Source organism: Heterocephalus glaber, unplaced genomic scaffold, assembly GCF_053883595.1.
Source record: "Heterocephalus glaber isolate CG9 unplaced genomic scaffold, H.glaber_assembly_v1.0 deba00001504, whole genome shotgun sequence".
Lineage (NCBI taxonomy): Eukaryota > Metazoa > Chordata > Mammalia > Rodentia > Bathyergidae > Heterocephalus > Heterocephalus glaber.
The window spans coordinates 986,400-1,010,303 of NW_028258324.1; the positions used below are offsets into that span (position 1 = coordinate 986,400).

The 23,904-nt window shown below is 41.6% G+C and overlaps 1 protein-coding gene across 1 annotated transcript in view; it reads left to right on the forward strand.

The window, feature by feature from the left end:
* Window positions 1-2,890: 2,890 nt before the first annotated feature.
* Btc (betacellulin) overlaps window positions 2,891-23,904 on the forward strand; it is a 55,187-nt gene continuing 34,173 nt past the window's right edge. Inside the window, exon 1 of the mRNA XM_004833908.4 lies at window positions 2,891-3,200. Coding sequence (XP_004833965.1) covers window positions 3,089-3,200 — 112 coding nt within the window. The 5' untranslated portion in view covers window positions 2,891-3,088. The remainder of the gene's footprint in view (window positions 3,201-23,904) is intronic.

A 23,904-nucleotide genomic window follows, 5' to 3' on the forward strand; every position in this document is an offset into this window, starting at 1 on the left:
TTAACTAGGAATAATACAGGGTTATTAAGAAAACCAATCCCTCCTGATCTTGTCTATGAAATCTGTAAAATTTAATAACATAACACCCATCATTCATTGAATAACTTCTATTCTGCCAGACTTTCACCTTGGAGACATGTATTATTGTGGATCATGAAGTCTGCAAATCACTGCATCACATTTGACAGATAAGGAGAGGAGGCTGGGGGAAGCCACTGTGATTTGGCCAATTAGTGACAACTCACACACACACAGACTGAACAGACTCCTAAACCCATTCTTCAGATCTTCCACCTTGTCATCCTATGCAGAGGGTGTCTATACTAGGGGACTCCAGGACTAGGTGGGAGGGAGGAAGCCACTGTTCCTGGGGTCTCAGGGAAGGGCACATAGGGGCTTCCCACATTACAGCACTCAGGTCACACCAGTCAAGGACTCTCTCAAGTCACCTACAACTTGGACTTGCAGAAAAGCCCAAGTTTATTTTAAACAGCAGCTTCTTTTAAAAACATATATGAATATGGCCCCAAATCACTACAATGGTGAACTGAAACCATCAAATTTACAGACCCAGAGAGGATTCTGCTTGAGATTTGCTGAACTTGTGTTGAGTTGCCATTTTCAAAAGATAGCAAACCAAAAAGTTTGGGGCACACATATAAAACCAAGGCTCCCCAAAAGACTAATGATGAAGGTGCTATAAAGTGGGAAGGAAAAGGAAAAAACAGTAATAACTACTTTCTCCCAATTAGATTTGAAAACAGAATCCAGTTGTGATTTTTCATTGGTATTTCCTTACAGACTAATTTCAATATAACAGTTTTCAATAAAAATATTTGCAAGTTCTCTCTCTATACCATGCTATTAATTTTAATGATATATAAAGTATTATGCTCATTATTACTGTACAACATTGCACTTTTAAAATCTTTCGTTCTTCTCATTCACACATTCTTACTGAATTAAGTAATTTCAATGGACATTTGGAGAATGTGTTGACCTAGAATGAATGCATTCCAAAATCTTCCTTCCCAACTCCACGTGTGTGTCTGCTGATGTGTTCCACAAAAAACTACAAGCTTATTTTGTCCTGTCCAGAGGAGGGGGAGGAATGTGCCTGCTGGAGGTTGCTCTGGGTGGGAGGGAGGAGAAGGCTGATTCTTCCAGGCCACAAAGGAATCTGCTTGAGCCTCATACCGGGCTTGGGAGGGCTGGTTCTACCTGCCTGGTCCTGGTTTGGGCTAGACACCATTCAAGCCATCCAGCTTGGGGATGCTGGGGCACAAGTTCTACCCTGGAACTCTGGAGTGATTTTGATCTTTTCTTCTTTTAGTAACAGCTTAGCTTATGTCTAAAGGATGGAGACACAGCTTAGTGATAGGGAAAATCAGTTTTTACCTTCAACCTCTACAATTTATCTTCCTTCATAAGCAAATGGAGAAGGGAGGGAGGGAGAGAGGAAGAAGAAGGAGATGGAAGAGAGAGAAAAGGAGAAGAGAAAGAGGAAAGAGAGGAAGAAAGGAAAAGTCTCTTAACCTTGAAGAGATTGGATTTCTGGTGTCAGAAAATGCAGAGGGCACTTTCCTGGGAGCACTTTACTATTTCTGGCAGTAAACAAAGCCCTTAGGGAAGGTTATTAATTTATCTGGCCTATTTAATATATTAAATTACACTATTTCATACTCTAGTGGCCTGAGAAAGTTAATTTGCCATTTGAATGGCATGAATGATGAACATTTACCTGAAGTCCTGACAATGTACAACACTCAACAAACATGTAGTACTTTTTGCTTAGGTGTGCTTTATTTATTTATTTATTTATTTCCTGTGAAAAAGGAAACAGGACTGGAGCACTCTGCTGGAGATAATAGGATAGCTGCTGGCTGGAGTGCCCTCTGGGGATGAGAGGCCCTGATACTGACAAGGGGAAAAGTCCAGAGAGGGAGAGGTGATTCCAAGCCCCTTGCTTTTCTAGTTTTGCCCTTGTCATCTGGAATACTGTGACCTTTTACCCCAACTTTGGGCTTCTCTAAGCCCTTGCCTGCCCTGTGTACCAATGCTGTATGAGCTGTTGTGTGGGGCTAGAATGGAGTCTGGAAAATTAATAGCTGTGGATCTCTTACCTCGGGACTCTAAAATATTTGAATTGGTTTTGGAATGCAATGTCACCTGTGCAAGTAAAGTGTGTGATACATTTGCTTCATTCCAACAGTGGGGTTGGAGGAAGGGGCAGACACTTGAACTGCATTTCATGTCCAAAATAGTGTTTGGTGGACAGTTTGATGCAATAGAAATACAGCTTCTAAAGGGGTGTGCATCCTGGTATTGCTCTTAAAAGAGAAACACAGACCGGCACCTAACACCTGTACCTTTGGCTACTTGGAAGGCAAATATATTAAAAGTATAAGGTCAAATTGGGCATAATTGTCTGTCCTTGAAAACTGAGTGTCTGTAAAATAACTTGTTCCACCAACACCAAACTCCACCTTTCCACAACGCCACAGTGCCGCAGGCAACAATGTTCTTGTTTATACAGACCTAACTAAAATAAAGAGAATTATAGAGGAAGTACAATAAGTAAATATAAATATAGGGAATAAACGAGTGAATGGATGAAGACATTGTAAATGAAATTTCTAAAGTAGATCTCGGTGAGCTGCGTTCCCAGACAGCTAAATTATGGGCAGACAGTGAGCGCTGCAAAGAGGTCACCTTAGCGTCCTGAACATGACGCTGACCCTTGAGTCCCCTGCCCTGAATCTGAGGCTGTGACTGTCAGCAATGACTGCAGACTCAGGTGTTTCCTGGCCCGGTGCACTCTGGTTCCCTGTCCCAGATCCACCCCCCCCCACCCCCCGTCTGGGCTCTGTCCCGGGTCCCACCCCACTCGTCCCGGGGCAGGGGACACAGGTGTCTGTCACCCGGAGCGGGCCGTGGGGCTCGGGCGGCCAAGGGCGGGACATAAATAGGGGGCGCCCTTGCCCTGGAGCTCCGGGACGCGCAGTCTCCTGCCAGCTCCAGTCGGCCGCGCTGATCTGGAACGGCAGTGGCAACGGGAACGGGAAGGGGAACGGGAACGGGGACGAGAATGGGGACAGGGACCAAGACGGGGCCCGGGACTGTGACCGCCCGCCCTGCCCCGCGCCGCAGAATCGCGACCACGCCGCTGCCGCCCCCGCTGCTGCTGTTCCTGGGCCTGGGTGAGCTGAGCGGGGGCTGGGACTGGGACAGGACGGGACGGGACGGGACGGGACAGGAGGGCAGGCAGGGGCCGGCGGGGGCCGTGCACCTGTCTCAGGGTGCTCTGAGCCCCGGGGGGACCGGGGAGAGCTCGGGGACGGGGCGGTGTGCATGACAGGGGACTGGGGTCCAGCGGTGACCGGGGGACCTGGGGGCCGGGGGTCCTGCGGGAGGGAGGGAGGGAGGGAGGGAGGGAGGGAGGAGAGAGTTGGCTGCAGCCCTGCCCAAGCCTGAGGTGGAGAACTGTTGGCCAGAGCTGCGTCCTGGGGCCTAGCCACAGGCACAGGGGGACCACTCTTGGAGATGTGGTGGCTAGCAATGAGATTCACCTCCCCACGTTTTCCTGGACAATTGGGCACCTGGGAAGGAAGACTCAGCTTCTGAGATCTTGCTCTTGTGGCTGATAGGGAAGCAGGTCTGGGAGGTGATGTGTTTATTGAGGACCTGTGGATGCTACACATGCACACATGGAGTCTGTTTCCTCCTGATTGAAGGAGATAGACACTGTGGGGTGGGGGGCATTTCCTTCATTACAAGGTTAAACCTGGTGGTTAGGTTTAAACCTGGGTGTGATCCTCGGGTGAGGGGCAGGTGGTGGTGGTGGCAGAAGCAGGTGCCAGGCACTCATCTCAGCTCCCCAGGCCCCTGTGGGACTCAGGATGCATGCAGGGAGGCCATTCCTCTTCAGGTGCAAGGGGGCAAGAAGGCATCTGAGTGGGGAGATTGCTCTGCCTCAGCGGTGCCCCCTGCTTCCGCAGTTACATGGAGACTGGGAAGGGAACAGACACCAGTGATGTTTCCTGGTCCTAGCTGGAGTGTGGCAGCATCAGGCATTGCAGCTTTGGGAGCAGGGCTCCCAGCCTAATGGGCACCTTGACATCACTCCTACCTTCCGTAGAAAAGGGACCCTCCTATACGTGAGAAAGGACTGGACTTTCTTCCAGAAAGACAAAAACAATGGCACCTAAATGAGTTTTCTTTTGGCTATGTCCTTGGAGTGGTGGAGGTGGCTAAAAGATGTCCTGAACTTGATTGCAGGTGGATTGGATTTAGAGCCTAGGTCTGAGAGAAGGATCTGATTGCCTGTCCCTGGATGGGTGGGTAGAGTATTATATTACCCTTGTGGAGGGATGTGGCATCTGAAGAAGAGCCATGCCCCAAAATTTGGGCCTGGAGACAGCTCAGAGGCTGTACATTCTCCTGCTCCACCTTGTCCAGCTGCAGGGAGGATGCCGGGGGGACAAGGAGCAGAGAAGAAAGCAGTGGGCAGCCTTGCATAGGGAAAGTGCACTTAGTGCAGAGTTGGCAATGTCAACCTGAATGCCTGCCTGAGAAGGCAGCAGAAAGTAGTTCTAAGCTTTTAACAGGCTGCAAAGAACCAAAAAAGTCAGGTTAAAATATTTGGATGCAAATGAATATCCAGTGAAGTGCATATCACCCCAGAGTTTGAATCAGGGAGTGATAGGTTGCAAATAACCAATTAGAGGAGATGAATAGGGCCGCAGGGTGCCCTTTGGGGAGAGGATTACCCAAGGTTGATGACATTCTTTTTTTTTTTGGCCACCTTTACTATCACACAGTGCTGTACTTTTTCACAAAACTTGTCAAAAGTTAGAAATAAAAAAAAACAAACACTGACAACTTCAACTCAGAGCTGTTGTAACCTGAGATGCCAGCCACCTTGTGGGAAGACAGTCTTTTGGGAAACTGAATTTGGTCTCAGGATCCCCTAGTAGCTCTGCTCTCTGCATGTCAACGGGTATAAGTTGTTGGAGTCAACATTCCCATGAAGTGTTCCCATGACTGTCCTCTGCACTTTACTCAGAAGCCCCATCCCCAATTTAAACCACATGTAAGTTTATGTGCTTTTGAAAAGAATATGAGTAGTGTGGTGTGTGTGGTGTGTACATGTGTGTGTATGTGTGTCATAGTGCATTAGAGGCTGGCATGCCAGCTGCCATCCTGTGCCCCTGAAATACCTGTAGTCCAACTTTCTGGCCATTGTCTTCCTCTTTCATCAAATGAAGGAGTTTCCCTAGATGATCACACTTATATTGTCACGTTCTTTTCTAGTGTGTGACAAATTAGGAATGGCTCGTGTGGGTGATAACCGTACCACTTCTTAATAAACACAGTTGGTGTTGAATAGATGGATCTATACAGGGTGATTTTAATTCTAATGTACTAATATTAGGTACTACTCCTTTGGGGAAATTGTATGATGGGAAGAATGGGGTTGGAGATGATATGCCATAGTGTCTTAGTCACCTTGTTGTTGCTGGAACAAAACACTCAACACCCACAACTTATAGGAGAAGAGGTTTGTTTTGGCTCTCGGTTTCAGTCCTGGTCTGCGTGGCAGAAGAACACGGAGGAGGAAAATGTTCTCAAGCCCTGCCAGCCAGGAAGTGGCGAGCAAAGGGAGGAGAAGGGAAGGAGATGATCCTGCTGGGCCACCCGCACCCCTTGTGACCACTTCTTCAGACCCGGCCACCCTCCTAACAGCACAGTCAGCCCAAACTCATCAGAAGATCAATCCATGATGAGTGTATCAACCCCACGATCCGATCACCTTCCCAAAGCCCCACCTCTGAACACATACATGAGTGTTTTAGGGGACATTCCACACCTGAACCCTAACACTTAGGAAGAATAAATCTATATAACATAAGTAAATTTAATATGGATATAAATTATATGGATATATAATGTATTTATATAAAACATGTATATATGTATAATTGGTATCCTTTGTATGCATTGATTTGATTTGATTAAAATGATCTAAAGGCATTCTCACAATGTTAGTAGAAATTTTGAACTATTTAATATGATATTTTCCAAAAATGGGATTTTCCCAACTGTATTCTCTTATTAACAAATCCATTTATTAATTCCAGAAATTGAGAGAAAATTGCCAAAGAGGAGACAATGGAATTCTACTTTTCTGCTTTGTTACGGACTCTGAGAAATAATCCCATTAGAATGATTGCTGGCTCTGAGCCTTGCAGGTGCTGGGACAGAGTCTTTATTCGTGTCTGTTTATGATTCTTTAAATGATTAAGGAACCAAGCCCTTGCTTCCATCTCATGGACAGCAGGGAACACCCTGCATGACTTCATTCTGAGCCTGGCTGGCTGTGCCCTTTTTAAAAGGCAGACACATAAATGATCTTGTTAGCACTTTCTGACTTCTCTAATGTGAATGTTGGAGAATTTAAACTTCTATCACAAAAACATCCCATTTAAACAATAATTGGGGTTATGTTTCCAGGTCAGCTCACAAAAGACTTGCATTTCACAGCGTACTTAGAGGATAGAACTAAAGGTGACTATTTCATATTATATTTGTAAGTAAACATCAGGTTAGCAGAAACTGTATCTTCATAGCATTGGTTTACTTCATCTCTGAGGGCTTTGGAGGAGGGTGAAGTAATATCTGAGTATCTAAAATCCTCTGTCCTCCATCATTATTCAACACATATTTAACTGAGTATCTGTTAGGAATGAAGGCTCTCTGTAGTCCACGACCCTTGAATAAACACCTTTCAACTCAAGGTTTTATTCCTCAGATGGAGGGCAAAAGACAAGCGTTTTTGTGGAATATATTTTTTGACTTATACATCTAAGGTTGGGAGGTTGGATACTGTCTGATCTGGCAAGTATTTAGTATCACCATTCATCTGTATGAGTCAAGTGTATTCCTAAATCACTTACTGGACAGGTGCAAATGTTTTGAATCAAGTGATCCTAAGCCACCTTTTGAGATGAACAGGTTTCCTAATTCATGTGGAGAATTTAATGCTCAAGCACGTTCTGGAGTTGCTGAAGTGACACAGCGACTTAGTCACCATACAGTGAGTTGGCTTCCTGGTTCTCTCACACTGCTCCTACAGCTACACTTGCCCTGTGGGTAACAGTAAGGATCATCTGTTCAGTGTCTGCCACAAGCCGAACTGTTTACCATTGTGGGCTTTGGGAACCTGAGTTCCACAGGAGTTTTAAGCCAAAGATCCATTGTGAGTCACATTTTCCTCATTGTCCCAAGGAGGGTCCATAGCAAGTGCTATTCTAGATGCCTAGGAAAGATATTAAATCAGTTGATACAGTGAATGCTTCAGGACATTAAGAATTAATTCCCTCTCAGGAGGACAGATAGAGGAAGGCTGAGTTTTCTTTAACTCTCAGCACATCTCCAGGAGACAGATGCTATTATTAATGGCCCAGCTTCACATATGCAGAAACTAACACTTTGAGAGTTTTAAGTGGCTCTCTGCAACATACTGTACTCCTGGGACTCACACTCAGGTCTATATGACTCCAAGTGTTGTGCTCTCAACACTACCCTGTCCTCCCTTTGTGCTTCCTTTATTATTAATGGATCTTAATTGATTATCCCAGTTAATACTGCTGTAAAACAATTCATAAATTCCTCGGTCAGAAATACGCCAAGTCAAATTTAAGAGGAAAACAGTCTGATTAAAGGTGGGCTTATGGCAGCTCTCATGGGCTTATTTCTGTCTTTAAAAAGGAATATTAGTAGCTCAAATGAATCTCCAATTGTGAGAATTTTTAGAAATGACAGGTTTTTTTTATATGGCTGGAGAGAGGTATTTAATCTTAATTTATATCAATTAAGCAGTTGGCTACTTTGGTTATCAGCAAGGTCAAGTAACTGTGAAATACTTTCATTCATTCTTTACATTTTTTCCTAAGGATATGTACTGTGTTATTACACTGATTTGTAAATTAGAGACATTAATTTCAAAGTAGGGATGGAAAGGATAATTATGTTCATGTTCAGCCTTCGTATTTAAAAGTGCTGGATTAGTTGCATAACAGAATGTGTTACAAATATAACAGTTCCCTCTTTGCAAAATTATGGAGACAGACCCAGAATGTTGCTGTAGATAGACTTAGACATCTTGCTTGACCATGGAATTCCAACATAGTAACTCTTGCTTTGGGGGGACCTTTAGAACTGAAAAAGCATTTTCATGCCTAATACTTCATTTGCTCTTCATAATAGTAAAGCTGTTAGGTAATGAGGCAGCCAGGCTCTGGTCTAAGGGCTAACTAACTCATTTTGTCCACACAATGTTATCCACCGAACACAGGAGCTAGATGTCATTATTATCCCAGCTATAGGAGTGGATATGAGACACCAAGGGATTATGTCACATGTCCAAGGCTTTGCGAGTTTGAGCTCTAAGTATGAGATGAGGACTTGGCTCATGGTAGATAATATTCCATGCTGAATGTAGCAGACAGGGAAAGGTAAGGTGCCAAAGACAGGGATGCCATGTGGCAAAACCAATACCAGAATTCAGTTCTTCTGACTCATTTAAAAAGCGATGAGGTTCATCCTCACTGTCTCCTGCCCCTGTGCTTGTGCTGCCTACCCATATATCTGTGGCATCCCTGGAATCACCGTGCCACTGGTATTTGGACTCCTGGCTTTTCATCCCACCCTGGAAACCCTGTCTACTCATGGCACAGTCCAGGACATCATTGCTGATAGTGATTGACCTTGTGATTGAACTTGATCTGTGATGAATGCCACTCCAGGCATCTTGGACCCTTATAAACCTGAACTGGGAGGGAGATGACTCCTATGCCCCTTCCCTGTCTGTTCACAGTACCGTGACACTTATGGGTGCTCTTGTGGGTGGATGAGGAGGGATGCCATTGCTTTATATTCTTCCTAATGGCCCTGTGTACTTATGACTGACATAGTGGGTTAAAGGGACCCATCTGAGGCTGAGGTAGGTAATATGTGACCCCTGGCACGATGACTCGCTGAGGTGAAGCTCTGGGCAAGTTACAGCCTCAGTTTCCTCATGGACAGTAACAAAACCATGACCTCTGTGTGCATAAACTTCTTGACTATTCAAGGCACATGCTATTTGCCCAGAATAGAGTAAATTCTGGACAAGCATGAGTCACCATAATAAATAACAGGGAAGCAAAGATTAAATCATTAACAATTAACTTTTTCCTTTTTTTGTTATTGTGATCCTGGGTACTTTCTGAATGTAATTGGAGTCTAATTGATGCAAAAACCTTCTCTTGCCTGCATTGCTTCAATCCTTGCTTCCACTAATTATGAAATTGGCAGTGGATATATTCTCAAATGAGTTTTAATTTGATTTCTTTTGTTAGAAAAGAACAAATGTGAAAAATAAAACTGCAAAAGCCAAATGCCTATCTGTTTAAAACATGCCTCCAATTTCTATCCTAATTTCATGCAGCGGAGGCTTTCTAGCACTTGCCTGATGCTGAGATTAGACACAGAAGTCAGACCTGCACCATTAGCATCAAGTGGAAGGTTTAAAGGGTAACAGTTTCCTCAGATTTTAAATGTGGACAGCTATGCATAAACATTAAGTTGTCCCACAAGAATTGCCTTGTAACACTGAGAAAGTTTCTGAACCTCTCTAAACCCATTCTCTATCTATAGAATAATAATACAAATGATAATAATAATAATAGTAACTGTCATCTCAGGACATGGAATTATTTCAAAGATAAAGTGAGATAATGCAGGAAAAGATTTTAGCAGAATAATTCACAAGTAAATGTTTAGTATAAAATTACTGCTCTCAACTTTGTGAATATGTAGATAACTTTTAAATTATTTCACGACTGTGATCCAAGAGGAGTAATAGAATCACTGTGTTCATTACGCTAACCAGAGTGCTAGGGTTTGTGGAAGGAAATTGCCATTCACCACTGGAGGCAATCGATGAAAAAATGGCATCACCCCACCCTGTGACCATGGTGTCAGCAGGGCTCTGAACAGATTTACTAGAACCAGCTGTATCATACAGGGATTTGTCTGGTTTGGTTACAGTTATACTGCAGTACCCAGAATAGCACCTCTACAGGGTAGGTATTAAATAAATATTGTTGAAAGAATGAATCTGAATGAGGATAGTTCAGAAAGTTCTTCTACAGCTACCTGTTGCTCCTTATAGTGTATCATCCAGAGCTTGATGTAAATTGTGCAGATCTCTCTCTCTGTCTCTCTCTCTCTCTGCTTCCAAAAGCAGAAACTAAGAACCCCTCATTTCAATTTCTCCAATACTCTGAATACTCCATCTGTAATATCTTCAGATTTGCTACCAGTGACTTCTGTTAGATGAATCCTTGCTAAGATGATAGCTGGACATGGTTTACCAAACATGCTGACCTGTCAGAATGAGATCAGCAAACATTAACTTAGCCAAAAGTAGAACTTTCTTGGCCATGGTATAGTGCCAGAGGGGCTGATGGAAAGTGCTACTGTCATTTCTAAAACATGTCATATGACAAAGACAGATTTGAAAATTTTTGCTACTTAAAGTTTCACTACTTTCAGTTGTGCTTAAGAACATCTTGAAGTGTCTCTGAAACTGTTAAGCATTCATGAGTTAATGAGAATAGTTTAATTATAAGCTAGTATCTTTCTAAGAAGGGTTTATAATGTACTGTATAAAAATGTTTGACATGAATGAAACAAAGAACTGATCAACCTTGGCAAAGTTTATATCACATAGTACATATTAAATGTGATCTCAGAGAAGGAGAATTTACAATGGGTTTGAGTGATTGGGAAAATTTGTTGACAAAGTAATGGCCTGTGACAATTCTTCTGTGATGTTGGTGGAGGAAAACATGAGAAAGAATGAGGTGAAAAAATTAATAGTTGCCAGTTTTGTGTGCTGAAAAGTGAGGAGACCCACACGCCTAGAACAAAGGGACCAACTCTGTGGTGATACTGAGGGAACTATCAGCTGAAGAAGGAGATGGCTCCCAGATGAGGAAATCACCCGCACTCTGAATTCTTGGTGCAGTGTCATCTCCATCTCTGTAAGATTTCCTAGGAATTAGAGCCAAGTGATTTTGTAATTTGGATAAATTTGTAGTCTTTGTAACAAATTAAAACTTTATTTTAAAGTGTCATGTGGCCACTTTCATGGGGAGTTTGTGCAAATCTGTGGAAATGTACAGATTGCCCCTAGAGCTGGTTCCCAACAGTGTGCTGAAGAGCCGCCACCTCCTCCCCAGGTCCAGATGGGAGGTCTGACGCTTGGCTTTTCTCCTGGTCCCTGCCCAGGCACTGCCAGTTTTCCTGTTAGATGTGCCTCTTACTCAGCAGATGGCTCCAGGTCCATCCTAAGGAAGCCATAGTATTTGTTAAAAGAAACTAATATTTTAATGACTAAATAAAATGATTAAAATTTTTAATGAATAAAATTTAATGACAAATTTAAGAGAATTGATTCATGAGTACACAACACTTAAATAGAGGAAACCAAGACTGAATGCACTCCATTATTTTCCCCTCAAACTCCACCTTAGCATATGAGAGCCATGTTCTGTAAATAGGGGGACAGCTTTCTGTCCTTACCTCCTATCTGAGGGCCTCCATAGGAATGGAGTAAAGATAGTAATTTTAACAGGGGAGCAATCCAATGAATGCAATGGTTTAAGATTGCTCTTGGTATAGAATGAATCACATGAGGAAAAGGTAATTAAAGGCAATAAAGAGGAAGCTGCTAGGGCCAACTCTGGCAGTGCTAGAGTAAGAGAAAGGAAAAACTTTAATAAATATTTCAAAGCCAGAATTTATCAAATATAATGAGGAATCATGTCTAGGTAAGGAAGAGGAAAGAAGAATTAAAAGCTGTGTCCAAGACTGCTGGTCTGAGGGAGAAAATAATTTTATGGCACCATATTTGAAAGAGAACTCATTTTGTTATGAGATTGGAACTGAATCTGGGATTCTCACAGGTCCAGTGAGCATTTGGAAATGTGAAAGTTGACTTCAAATTATATCAGTGGACCCAAATGTTGTTGTTCTTCCGGGGAATGTAAAAATAGACAGGTTACTATGCCTCTCCCCAAAACTACTACAGTCCAATTTGATATGACCTGGGACTCTAAATTTTAAAAAGACTTTCTAGTAGGAGAAACAGATTTTCCTTGTTGATTGTGATTGTGTTTTTTTTTTTTTTTTTTAGTACTGGGGATCGAACTCACAACCTTGTGGTTGTGAGGCAGGTGGCAGAACCACTGAGCTAAATCCCCGGCCCAATTGTGATTGTTTCATGTGGACCTTCCTCCCTCTAGGAGGTGGATGTTAAATTATGAACCCTTATGAGTGTAGGGTGCACTTGGAAAATCGCTTTTGAAGAATAGAATATGATGTCACAAGTGGCAGGATTTCCTTATTTTTAAGGCTGAATAATGTTCCGTTGCATGCATATACTGCATTTATCCATCTGCATTTTGATGAGCATTTAGTTTGTTTCCATATCTTGAGTATTATGAACAATGCTGCGATATTCATGGATGTGCAGGTATCTCTTCAAGACCCTGTTATCAAATTCTCTAGGTATACATCCAACAGTGGGAATTCTGTACTTATAGAACGAATCTAAAACAGTCAAACTCATAGAAGCAGGGAGTAAGAACGGTAGTGTCCAGGGGTGGTTGGCAAAGGGAAATGAGGAGATCACAGAAGAATTCAGTGACCTGAAATGAATAAGTCCTGTAGATCTACTGATCTGCACAGTACCTGTACTTGACAAAACTGTATTGTATACTTAAAAATTTTCTAAGAAGATAGATCTTAGCTTAAGTTTTCTTATTTCCCCTCCAACACACACACACGTGCACACACACAAGAGAATATTAAAGGGAAATATAGTGACTATAATGCAGAAATTGGTAAATACTGCCTTAAAGTTAACATCACCACAATGTCACGTAGATGCCGTATATCCTGTAATATGATGTAATGAGAGCATTTCACCAATGTAATATTCTTTCCAAAAGTAGATAATCCAAGTCCAAATATGATAAAAACATCAGACAAGCCAAAAATTGAGAGAAAATCTACAAAATACCTAACTAGTAGTCCCATTGTCAATGAAGCCCTGAAGATAGGAGAGACTAGGAACCTGTCACAGACCAGAGGACAGAAAAGAAAGATTAATGGAAAATATGATAGAATCAGAATGGAGTCTTGAGTTTAGTCAATAGCAATGTAACAAAGTTGCTTTCCTATTTTTGAAAAATGTATCACAGGGATGCAAGTTGATAATATCTGAATGGGTAAAGGGTACATTGGGAATGCTCTGCCCTTTGCAACTGTCCTGTAAATATGAAATACTCCAAAAAGTTCTTTTAGGAAGGGAACTTGAGGAGATATTCCAATCATTAGCCAGTTTGGAAAACTACCAGTTTAGAAATGAAAACTGGAAATCTAAATGAGTCACTTAACTAATTATAATTTCAGAGTACAGCACCCTGACTGACACACATAAATCCTGAGTAAGCACTTGTTCAAACAGCAAGTCTGGGGTGTTTTGCGAGCCTAGATAACATTTTTTTTTTTTTGGTACTGGGGATCGAACTCAGGTCCTTGCACTTGCGAGGCAGGTGGCCAAACCACTGAGCTAAATCCCTGGCCCAAGATAACATTTTTAAAAAGAGGACTGAGGTAAAATCAGACAGAAAGCAGAGTGAGTATTGTGGGAAGGCCAGGGGGATGGAGAGTTATGTATTGGATGGATGTATATTCTATATACCTATATGGTTTCAATTTTACAAATTATAAAGAATTCTGGAGATGGCAGGTGCTGATGGCTGTGGCACAATATAAATGTTTTTAATACCACTGAGCTGTTTACTTAAAATCATTAAGATAGCTAATTTTATGCTACATTTATTTACCACAATAAAAATTGGTGGAAAGGCACCTGCAGTAGAGTGTTGGCAGAATCCATATTTGTGGTACAGGAGTCGGAAAAACAGCAGAGTTGAGAACGAGGTAAGCACAAGGCAGGCAGCTGGGTGGGTGAGTTCTGGACGGGGACTGTGGGAGGGGCAGCCAGACTCAAGGATGGATGTGGAGGAGGCTGAGGGTCAGGAGAGGGAGCTGTGAGGAAATCGGGGTGCCCTTGCAAAGAACAGAGACGGGCAATGCCTGAAGCAGTCAGACACCTGAGAGCTGAGAGGAAAGAAGTAGGGTGGAGGTTGGGAAAGAGAAGGGTCTGGTTTATGAGAGCAGCCCTTACAGGAAAAAGTTGTTTCAGCAAAGCCTTCTTCGGCAAGCCTCAGAGAGCACGTCTTAGGTAAGTGAACGTGAATTTCAGGAAAGCAGCTGCATCTGGATTTTTGAGGAATTTTTCTCACATGTGGAGCTTCGACAAGCATGGAATCAGCTGCCTCAGGGTGTGGCATGCTTCCTGTGCCCAGGCATGAGGTGGCACTTATGGGAGTGTGCAGGGGGCATTTCTAGGTGAGGCAGGAGGTGGACCAAATGCCTTCCGGGGCCTGTGATGTCTCTATGAATGAAGGACAATAGTGCCACACTTTGCAGATGTTTCAGAGGCTGCAAGATGGAGCTTCAACCTAAACACTCAACAGCTATCTTTAGGGAGAACAGAAGAGCCAGGGTTTTTGGAGACTCAGAAGGCTAAAAACAATCATCGGTGACTTTCTTCTCATGGGTCTCATCATGGATCAATCCCATGCGCCAGGCTCAGTTTGTGCCATAAAGACTCTGCACTCTATGTTTCCCCATGGATTTGGATAGCAGTTATTAACTGGGTCTTACAGTAAAGGGGAAAGAGCACAACTATAGTTGATAAGTTATGTTGACAAAATTTCAAATCCTGTTATATAAGGAGATACTTAGTTTTAGCATTTCCATCTGTGGTTGAAACTTTTGTGAGAAAAGTCTCTATTCATTTTTAGGTAAATGACCGTCACCCTGTAGTGGAGGAGAAGAAATGCGATTTTAAGTTCGCTACAATTGTGAAATGAGCCCACATGCTGAGTAGTGAGCTTCACTTCTCTGGCCTTAGCAGAAGCCTAGTACAAGTGCTGTGCCTGATTCCCGTCCCTCAGCAGTCCCAGAGTTAAGTACTCATGCAGTGGTTTCCTAGGCCAGTCAGATGCACTATTAGGGATATGTCTCTCAGGATGTGAGCAAGCATTGCAAAGCCACAGCTGGAAATAGGTGGTGTGACTGCCCCTTACTGACTAGTCTAATCCTCACAATGACACAAGAAAATCAGTTGACTTATTTCACAGTCACATCACATGCATCAAGAGGGCTCTTGTTGCTTAGTGCTTTTCTGCTCAATTCTCCACTCCATCTGGACAGCTCTGCACATGATCGCTCCCCCCCACAAGCTCGTTTCTTGTCATTGCCTCTGGTTCAGTTCAGCCCCCTTGCTTCTTGCTGGAATTTTCTCCATGATTTCTCCAGCTTAACACACTGGAATTCCAAAACAATTTATTTTCTATATACCTGGGACTTACAATATTCTACCTAATCTCCTCTCTCTCTCTCTCTCTCTCTCATTTTCTTCCTTCCTTTCTTTTTTCTTTCATTTCTGTCTCTGTAGATAGCTTTATTGATAAAGATAATAATGGATTCATGCTAGAAAGGGTTGACTTACTCTTATCTATTTGAAGATCCTAAATTCTAGGGCTTTTTTGGGTTGAGTAATCACCCACTCTGAATCTCATCTTCTTTACTCTGTCATTATTAAAGTTTGATGACTTTTTCCTCATGGGTCAGAGACTGTGTTATTGCTGGATCCAGAGCCCAACTCTATAATTCCTTCTCACTTTGCACTTAGATAATCCTCCTTGAAAACAAATTGTTCACTTTCTTTGATTCCTTTTCCTCCTCTCTTTGAATTGTTATGAACATTCAATGAATCCAGAGCTTTTTGTTTGAAGTGTTACAGTGTCTGACTGTTTGGTATGGTCTCATCATAAAGGAATAGTCATCAAAAAGTCAAGTTTTGACAACTGATGATTTCTAAGAAACTAGCTCCAGGGTATTATGGGGTTCGCATTCAATTTAGTCATTCTTGTCACAAATTTAATAATAGTAATAGTAAAATAAAAAGGAAATAGACAAGAGGTTGATTTACTGGAAAGACATCATGTGGTGTGAACAGTTTTTGGATATGTTAGTTAGTTTGTGATAGGTTGTGAAATTACTTCCTTCTTTGAGCTTTAAAATCTCAGGTTGTGGAATAAATTTATGACTTAAACATAACATTATCCATCATTCTTAACCTTTATTAAATGCCAAGATATTGTCTTCCACTTGGAGCAGAGTTTCATGAGGGAAGGAGGAGTCCACGCTGAACTTTCCTGATTTCCAATGAACACAACAGCTTGTGAAGATGAATGACTTTTTCTCTTTGTCTGAGTGTCCCCCCGAAAGCCCTGAGAATCCGGGACCTGGCTCCTGAAGATGAGTGACTTGGGAGAAGTGGACAATCCCTATGTCCAGCCCACTGTCCCCCATGAGACATTCCAATGGCCTTGTTCCTCACTTGGCTGGGACATTGACACCATCTGCCTCCTCAGGCCCTGCTCGCCTGCTCTGCCTCCTGCTCTGCCTCCTGCTCTGCCTCCTGCTCTGCTCCCTGTCACACCAACTGGCCCCATTCTGGGCTAGGATGAACAGCCACTGCCCAGGGCATGGGTTCCAGCCTATTGTCCAGCAGAGACCAGAACTGAGAGATGAGCACCCCTGGGAGGGGTCCTGTTCAGTGGGAGGTTGGTGGCAAAAGGGCAGGAGCATCCCTTTTCCTTCTCTCTTCTGCAGTCATCCTCAAGACCCAGCTCCTCGTGAGCACTGGCATGACCCATGTACATGCAAATGCGCATCTGAGCACGTTTCTGTGGCCTTTCTGTGCAGCTCACTTTGGAGCCTCACCTAGCACAGCAGTGCACTAAATGTTATTTCTCCATCCCTTTTTCTGCTTCCTTTCCTTTCCTCCTCAGTGAGTCTTCTGAGGAAAAGCATAACCCTTTCATTCCTCTTTCAGGCTCTGCTCCCTAGATAAAGGTCAGATACTCTCGACTGCAGAATAACCTGCTTTAAGGAAAGTAGATAAAATAAAAGACAGAAGATAAGAGACTGGGAGAGAGATCTTTGACAAAAGGGAAGGGGGCCGTGAGATGGAGGGATAAGGAGGAGAGGAGAGGATGAAAAGAGATTTAAGATGCGCTAGGTTCATGCATCAACTCCCCGTGAATGTGATCATTATGTCTTGAAAAACCTTGACTAATAATAAATAAAATTTAAAAAAGAGAATTAGACTTAGGACTGTATTAAAGCAGTGTGAGCGAGGATAACAGTTTATAGAAAGGCAGAGAACAACAACAAAACATGCAGAAAGGAGTTGAGAGACAAGGAGGGGCACGCTAATGGCAGTGCCACCACTTCACAGTCTTTGGTGGAGCCTCCTGTGAGCCCAGTGACAAACGTGTCATCCCCGTCCTTACTTCCTTCTCAACTCCACAGTGGATGGAGCCTCTTCTTTGATGTGGGAAATACTCTGTGTACAGTAACCATATTCAAGGTTCCCTTTTCCTTCTTGAAGATGATGACCTAATGGGAAATTCCCCAGATGCTTACAGTTTTTGCTCCTAATACTGATTTAAACTTTAAAAGCTTGTCTTTTCAGAAATTAGAGATTTGATGTATAATCCACATGGTTGTTAGATAGTGTACTGTCTCTGATTCTACTTTAACAACTGTATTGCTATCAGTGAATCACTAAGCCAGTCAGTGGAATCAGTAATGGCAAGGGAAATAAATAGTATGCTGAGTCACTGGCAGAATTGCGCTGAGAACACAGAAACACATGTAGGAGACACCAGATTCCTATTAATCAGCTGAGGCATATTAGCTTCAAATTTTCTTAACACTGCCAGGAAGAAACAGCTTGGGGAGGGACCAATTAAGTGCACACATTTGTTCCATTAAGTGCATACATTCACACTGTAGAAAGGTACTATGTATGTATATAAACATGTATTTATCTTTTATAGTTTATATTACAAATATATTTTATACAGAAGTCAAAGTATATCCTAAATCTAGAAATTTTTCAGTATCCATGTGAGAGCAAGGATCTAGCTTTTTACCAGAGTAATTATATTTTTTCTTCTTCTGGTCTCTTATAGTAACTATTTTTGGAATGCTTACTATGGGTATAGCATTACGAGGTTAATGATTCATCATTTTTCTCCCTTTCTTTAAGCACATAGCTAAATCCTTCTCACAGCCATGCAAGTTAGGTATTATGGGCCTCAGTTTATAAAAGGAAAATTTTACTTAAAGCCTGATGGTTGAGTAACACCATAATCACAAGTCTAGCAATTACAATGTAGACCCAGGATTCAAATCCAGCTACATTTTACCCAAAGCTGTTCTTTTCCCATTCCTCTATACTACTTCCCTTTTATAGAAGTACAGTTCTGGGGATCTGACTATGAAATATTCTTCCCATCTCTGTTTTCTTTTTCACTGATTGGTAAATTCTGGTCTTCTAATAGGAATGGACTTTCAAATAGGAATGGACTTTCTAAAAGGAATGTAGTGTAGTTAAAATCTTAGAATTGATAAGCTATGAAAGAAATCTTTCTATTTAGTATACATAAGCAGAAACTCGCAATGTGTCTAAAATGCCCTAAATCATTAACAGAGTCGAATGGGCATTTGGTGATAGTGTTATATTTACTTTTAAAATACCAAATGTACTTGGCTTTAAAAATGGAAAATTCAGCTCAGAGATGAGGCAAATACAACATCCGTGGCTGTTCAAGTTGGTCACATAGAATCTCTTTAAACAGTTGATGCAGCTGCAGGCAGCTTACCTCAGCATCTGCGGTGGCTTTGGGACCTGCCGTTGAAAGCGGGTATTGTTCCCAAAGACTTCACCCTATGCTGACTGATGGGCTCATATTTTAATACATTCTGTAATTTTTAACTTGAGAATCTCAAAGTACATAAAAGTAAGTGGAAGTTTGACTCACTGCAGTAGAGTGAGATTTCTTTCCTCTTTTTCTTTAATTTTATGAGTGGAGTTGATGTTTTAAACTGAGTCCTACAAAGACTCAGCAAGTACAGCTGACAACACCATTCATTTCATTTTGTTTTTACTGTTTTAATGCACCCCAGAAATTCTCAAGTCCAGCAGAGTAGGGAAGTATGTATGATACCTATAGGTTGAAGGAAAGAATCTGAAAGCAAAAGGACTGTGAAATATTTGAATGACAGGTAAAATCTGACCCAGAAATACCTAGAAGTGTAAAACTTATCTGCTTATACACCAAAGATGAAGAGCTTCTTTTTATGGTAAGCAGAATAAAACCACAGTATTAATGTGACAGCCGGAAAAGGCCCATCTACTACAGGGCCACGTTACCAGGAGCAGTGTGCTGAGAGCTCTGTCTTTGCCAGGACCCCAGGAGTGGCCCTTTACCTCCACCTCACATCTAGGGAAGGAGAGCAAGGCTTCAGAGGGGCTTGAGGGCCAGTAAAATGGGGTTGAAGGAACAAGGGCGTTTAGGCTGAGGAGGAGAAATGCTTTTAGGGAAACTGGATAGCTGGCTTCAAATATATGAGACTGTTATGGAAAAGAGAGATGAAACTTACATAGGTGTGCTCAAAGGCAGAGCAAAATAACAGGAAGGCAAACCCAGGTCAATATGAAGGAGCATTTACAGAGGTTTAGAAATAGGTGCATAATGTACTTTTTGAATAAATGAATGACTGTGGTGGAAAGAATGGATGGTTGGACTCTTTGAAATGCACACCTTGGGAGTGACTGCAGTTGCTTTGTAAAATCTTACGTGTGGGCTGGATGGATTCTTCCAGGTGATAATTTGCAAGCAGTTGAGAGTTGGCTGGTGGGATATTTTAAAACTTTTAGTTGTTAGGAATTCTGAAATTTAATATAACCTGTGACTCTTTTGAATGGGAATCTTGTGTTTTCCACCGTAAGTATCATATTTCCATAACATACTATTCATGCTTCTCTTGGTAAAGATAATAATTTAAGTGATATATATTTCTACAAATATTCTTATATTATTTTATTGATTTTTATGAACTAGATTATAGGATGGGCAGGGAACCTATGATCCTAGATTTTCTCAAGGAAAAAGGTCAGGATAATTGTTGATTAGCTCAAAGTCATATAGTGAACTGATGTTTGAGTCTGGTGATCTTTCCATGAGATAATAGTACTTTTCTTTTAAAAATTATTTTGTAAAAGTCACAATTTAAGCCTTTGAAAACTGCACTATTGATTCAGATTGAAGAGATGTATTCAACATGAAAGCTGTGTTTTAGATCAAAAATATGTAAGACAGGTTGGACAGAGCTGTAGCAGTTCCTAAGTGGAGTCACCCTACCACACACACACACACTCAGGGACATCTGGCACTGCCTGGATGATTGTGACTGACAACTCAAGAGTGGTATTTGAGGAGGAGGTGGATGCTATTCACATCTCCTGGGTAAAGGCCAAGAATGCATTAGTCTCCTACAAGCCACAGACTCCCACAACGTATGGGCAGCCTGCTGAAAATGTCAACAGTGTGAAGGTGGAGCAACCCACACAATGTTTCCTCACTCATTTTAAACCAGGGCTTGGGCCCCTGTGAACAATGAGGTGAGGTGTGTGGAATGTGAAATACCTGCCCTGAGCTTGGGCCTCTGGCCACATTTGTTACCTTCTCAGTCTCCTCCTCCAGCACAAACCCCAACCCCCAAGTGGGGCACATTGTGCTGTTTGATGCTGGGTCTTTCTATACTCAGCCCTTTTCTTTATTATAAAGTATCTCCTTGTTTAGAATGCTCTGATTACTACTTTATATATTTAAAAAAATGTATTCTTTAAAAAATGTTATTTTATTGGTACTATTTAGATATATATAATGATCATATTCATCATAGGGAATTTGTACCTGTACATGATGTATCTTCATTCCTCTTTTTCTCCCATTCCCCTCCTGTCCCTTCAATCCCTTTTCCCCTCCCTATTTTTCTTTTTGTATTAAATTCTTTTATTGGTACATTGTAGGTGTACAACACAATTACATTTCTCACTGGGAATTGTACCTTTATATAACGCATCTTGGTTCTTATTTTTTCCCCATTCCTAGCCCTCCCTTCACGCCCTCTACCCTTCCCTATTTACAAAGACTTTATTTCCATTTTTTCCATTTCTCATCATTTTTTCCTTTCCCTTCTTTCCTTTCCCGGGCCCCTCCCACTACCCCTACCCCTTTGGACCTTTTCTTCCTATTTTACATTATCGATTATTCATTCTAATCATTGGTACATTTTAGGTATACAATATAATGACATTCATCACTGGAAATTTGCACCTTTACATAGTCTCTCTTGGTTCTTATTTTTCACCCTTGCCCAGCCCTCCCTTCAACCCCTCCAGTCCTCCCTATTTACAAAGATTTTGGTCCTATTTTTCCATTTTCTCATATTAACCCCATTCCCTTCTATCCTTTCCCCTAGCCCTTCGACTTCCTTCCCCTTTGCCCCTTTTATTCCTGTTTCACATTACCTATTATACATTTAGTCCTTACTTACACTTTCAGTTTCTCACACCAGAGAAACTATTCGGTATTTACACATGTGTGTCCTATTTCTTTCACTTAAGAGTATTGCCTCAATGTGCATCCACTTAGCTATAACTGTCTCTAATTTCTCATTTTTTATGGCTGAGTAGTACTCCATTTTATTAAAAAAAACCCACATTTTCTTTATCCAGTCTCCAGTTGATGGGCATTTGGGCTGTTTCCAAGTTTTAGCTATTACAAACTGTGCTGCTATGAACATGGGTGCACATATATCACTGTGGTATGATTCTTTTAATTCTTTGGGGAAGATCCCCAGCAGTGGAATAGTGGGGTCAAATGGGACTTCCAGTCCTAGTTCTTTGAGGTATCTCCATACTGATTTCCACAGTGGTTGCACCAGTCTACACTCCCACCAGCAGTGGAGCAGGGTTCCTCTTTCCCCACAGGCCTGCCAGCATTTGTTATTCGTTGATTTCATGACAGCAGCCATTCTTTCTGGAGTGAAGTGGAATCTCAGCATTGTTTTCATTTGCATCTCTCGAATGACCAGTGATGTTGAACATTTTTTCATGTATTTATTTGCTATTTCTACTTCTTTGTCTGAGAAATGTCTGTTCATTTCAGATGCCCATTTTTGGATTGGGTCTTTCAATTTGGGAGGTCTGATCTTTGTAAGTTCTTTACAGATTCGAGATAGTAGACCTTTGTATGAGGAAGAGCAGGTGAAGATTTTTTCCCACATTGTGGGCTGTCTCTTCACACTGCTGGTGGTTTTTCTTGCTGTGCAGAAGCTTTTTAATAAGAAGAGATCCCACTTGTTGATTGTTTGTGCTAGTTCACGGGCAACTGAGGTTTTGTTCATAAAATCTTTTCCTACAGCAATGTCTTCAAGGGTTCTACCTAACCTCTCTCCCAACTGGTTCAGAATTTCTATTTTAATGTTTAGATCTTTAATCCATTTTGATTTTAGTTTAGTGCATGGTGAGAGATATAGGTCTAGTTTTATTCTTTGTCAAGTTGAAGCCCAATTTTTCCAGCACCATTTATTAAAGAGGCTATCTTTCCTCGAGTGAGGGTGTTTGGCTCCTTTATTGAAGATGAGATGGCTGAGTGTGTCCAGTGTTGTTTCTGTTTCTTCTAATCTGTTCCACTGGTCCTCAGGTCTGTTTCTTTGCCAGTACCATGCTGTTTTTATCACAGTAGCTTTGTAGTATAGTTGCAGGTTGGGGATTGTGATACTCCCTGCCATGTCTCTGTTACCTAGAATTGCTTTTGCTATTCTGGGTCTCTTCTTGTTCCAAATGAATTTTTGGATTGTTTTCTCGAGGTCTATGATGTATGCTACTGGGATCTCAATTGGAATTGCATTAAATCTATGTAGCAGTTTTGGAAGTATGGCCATTTTCACTATATTAGTCCTTCTAACCCAGGAGCAGGGGATGTCTGTGCATTTTCTGATATCATCTTCAATCTCTCTTTTCAGAATTCCATAGTTTTCAGAGAAGAGGTCTTTGATTTCTTTCATTAGGTAGATTCCTAGGTATTTCAGTTTTTTGGATGCTATTGCCAAAGGAATTATTTGCCCTATTTCTCTCTCAGTGAGTCTGTCATTGGTGTAGAGGAAAGCTATTGATTTTTGTGTGTTAACCTTGTAACCGGCTACTTGACTGAATTTGGTTATTAAGTCTAGAAGACTTTTGGTGGAATTCTTGGGGTCTTCTATATAGAGTATCATGCTAATCTGCAAATAATGACAATTTGACTTCTTCATTTCCTATCTTTATTTCTTTTATTTCTTTCTCTTGTCTAATTGCCGTGGCTAATGTTTCCAGAACTATATTGAACAAGAGTGGTGATAGTGGACATCCTTGTCTTGTTCCTGATTTTAGTGTGAAGGATTTCAGTTTTGGACCATTTAGTATGATATTGGCTGTTGGTTTTTCATAGATGGCTTCTATCAGTTTGAGGCAGAGACCATCTGTTCCAATTTTTTGTAGGGTTTTTATCATAAATGCATGTTGGATTTTGTCAAATGCTTTTTCTGTATCTATGGAGATAATCATATGGTTTTTGTCCTTGGCTGTATTGATATAGTGTATTACATTGATTGTTTTTCATATATTGAACCATCCCTGTATCCCTGGGATGAATTCCCACTTGATCAGGGTGTATGATCTTCTTGATGATCTTCTGCATTCTGTTTGCCAGTATCTTATTAAGGATTTTTGCATCTATGTTCATTAGTGAG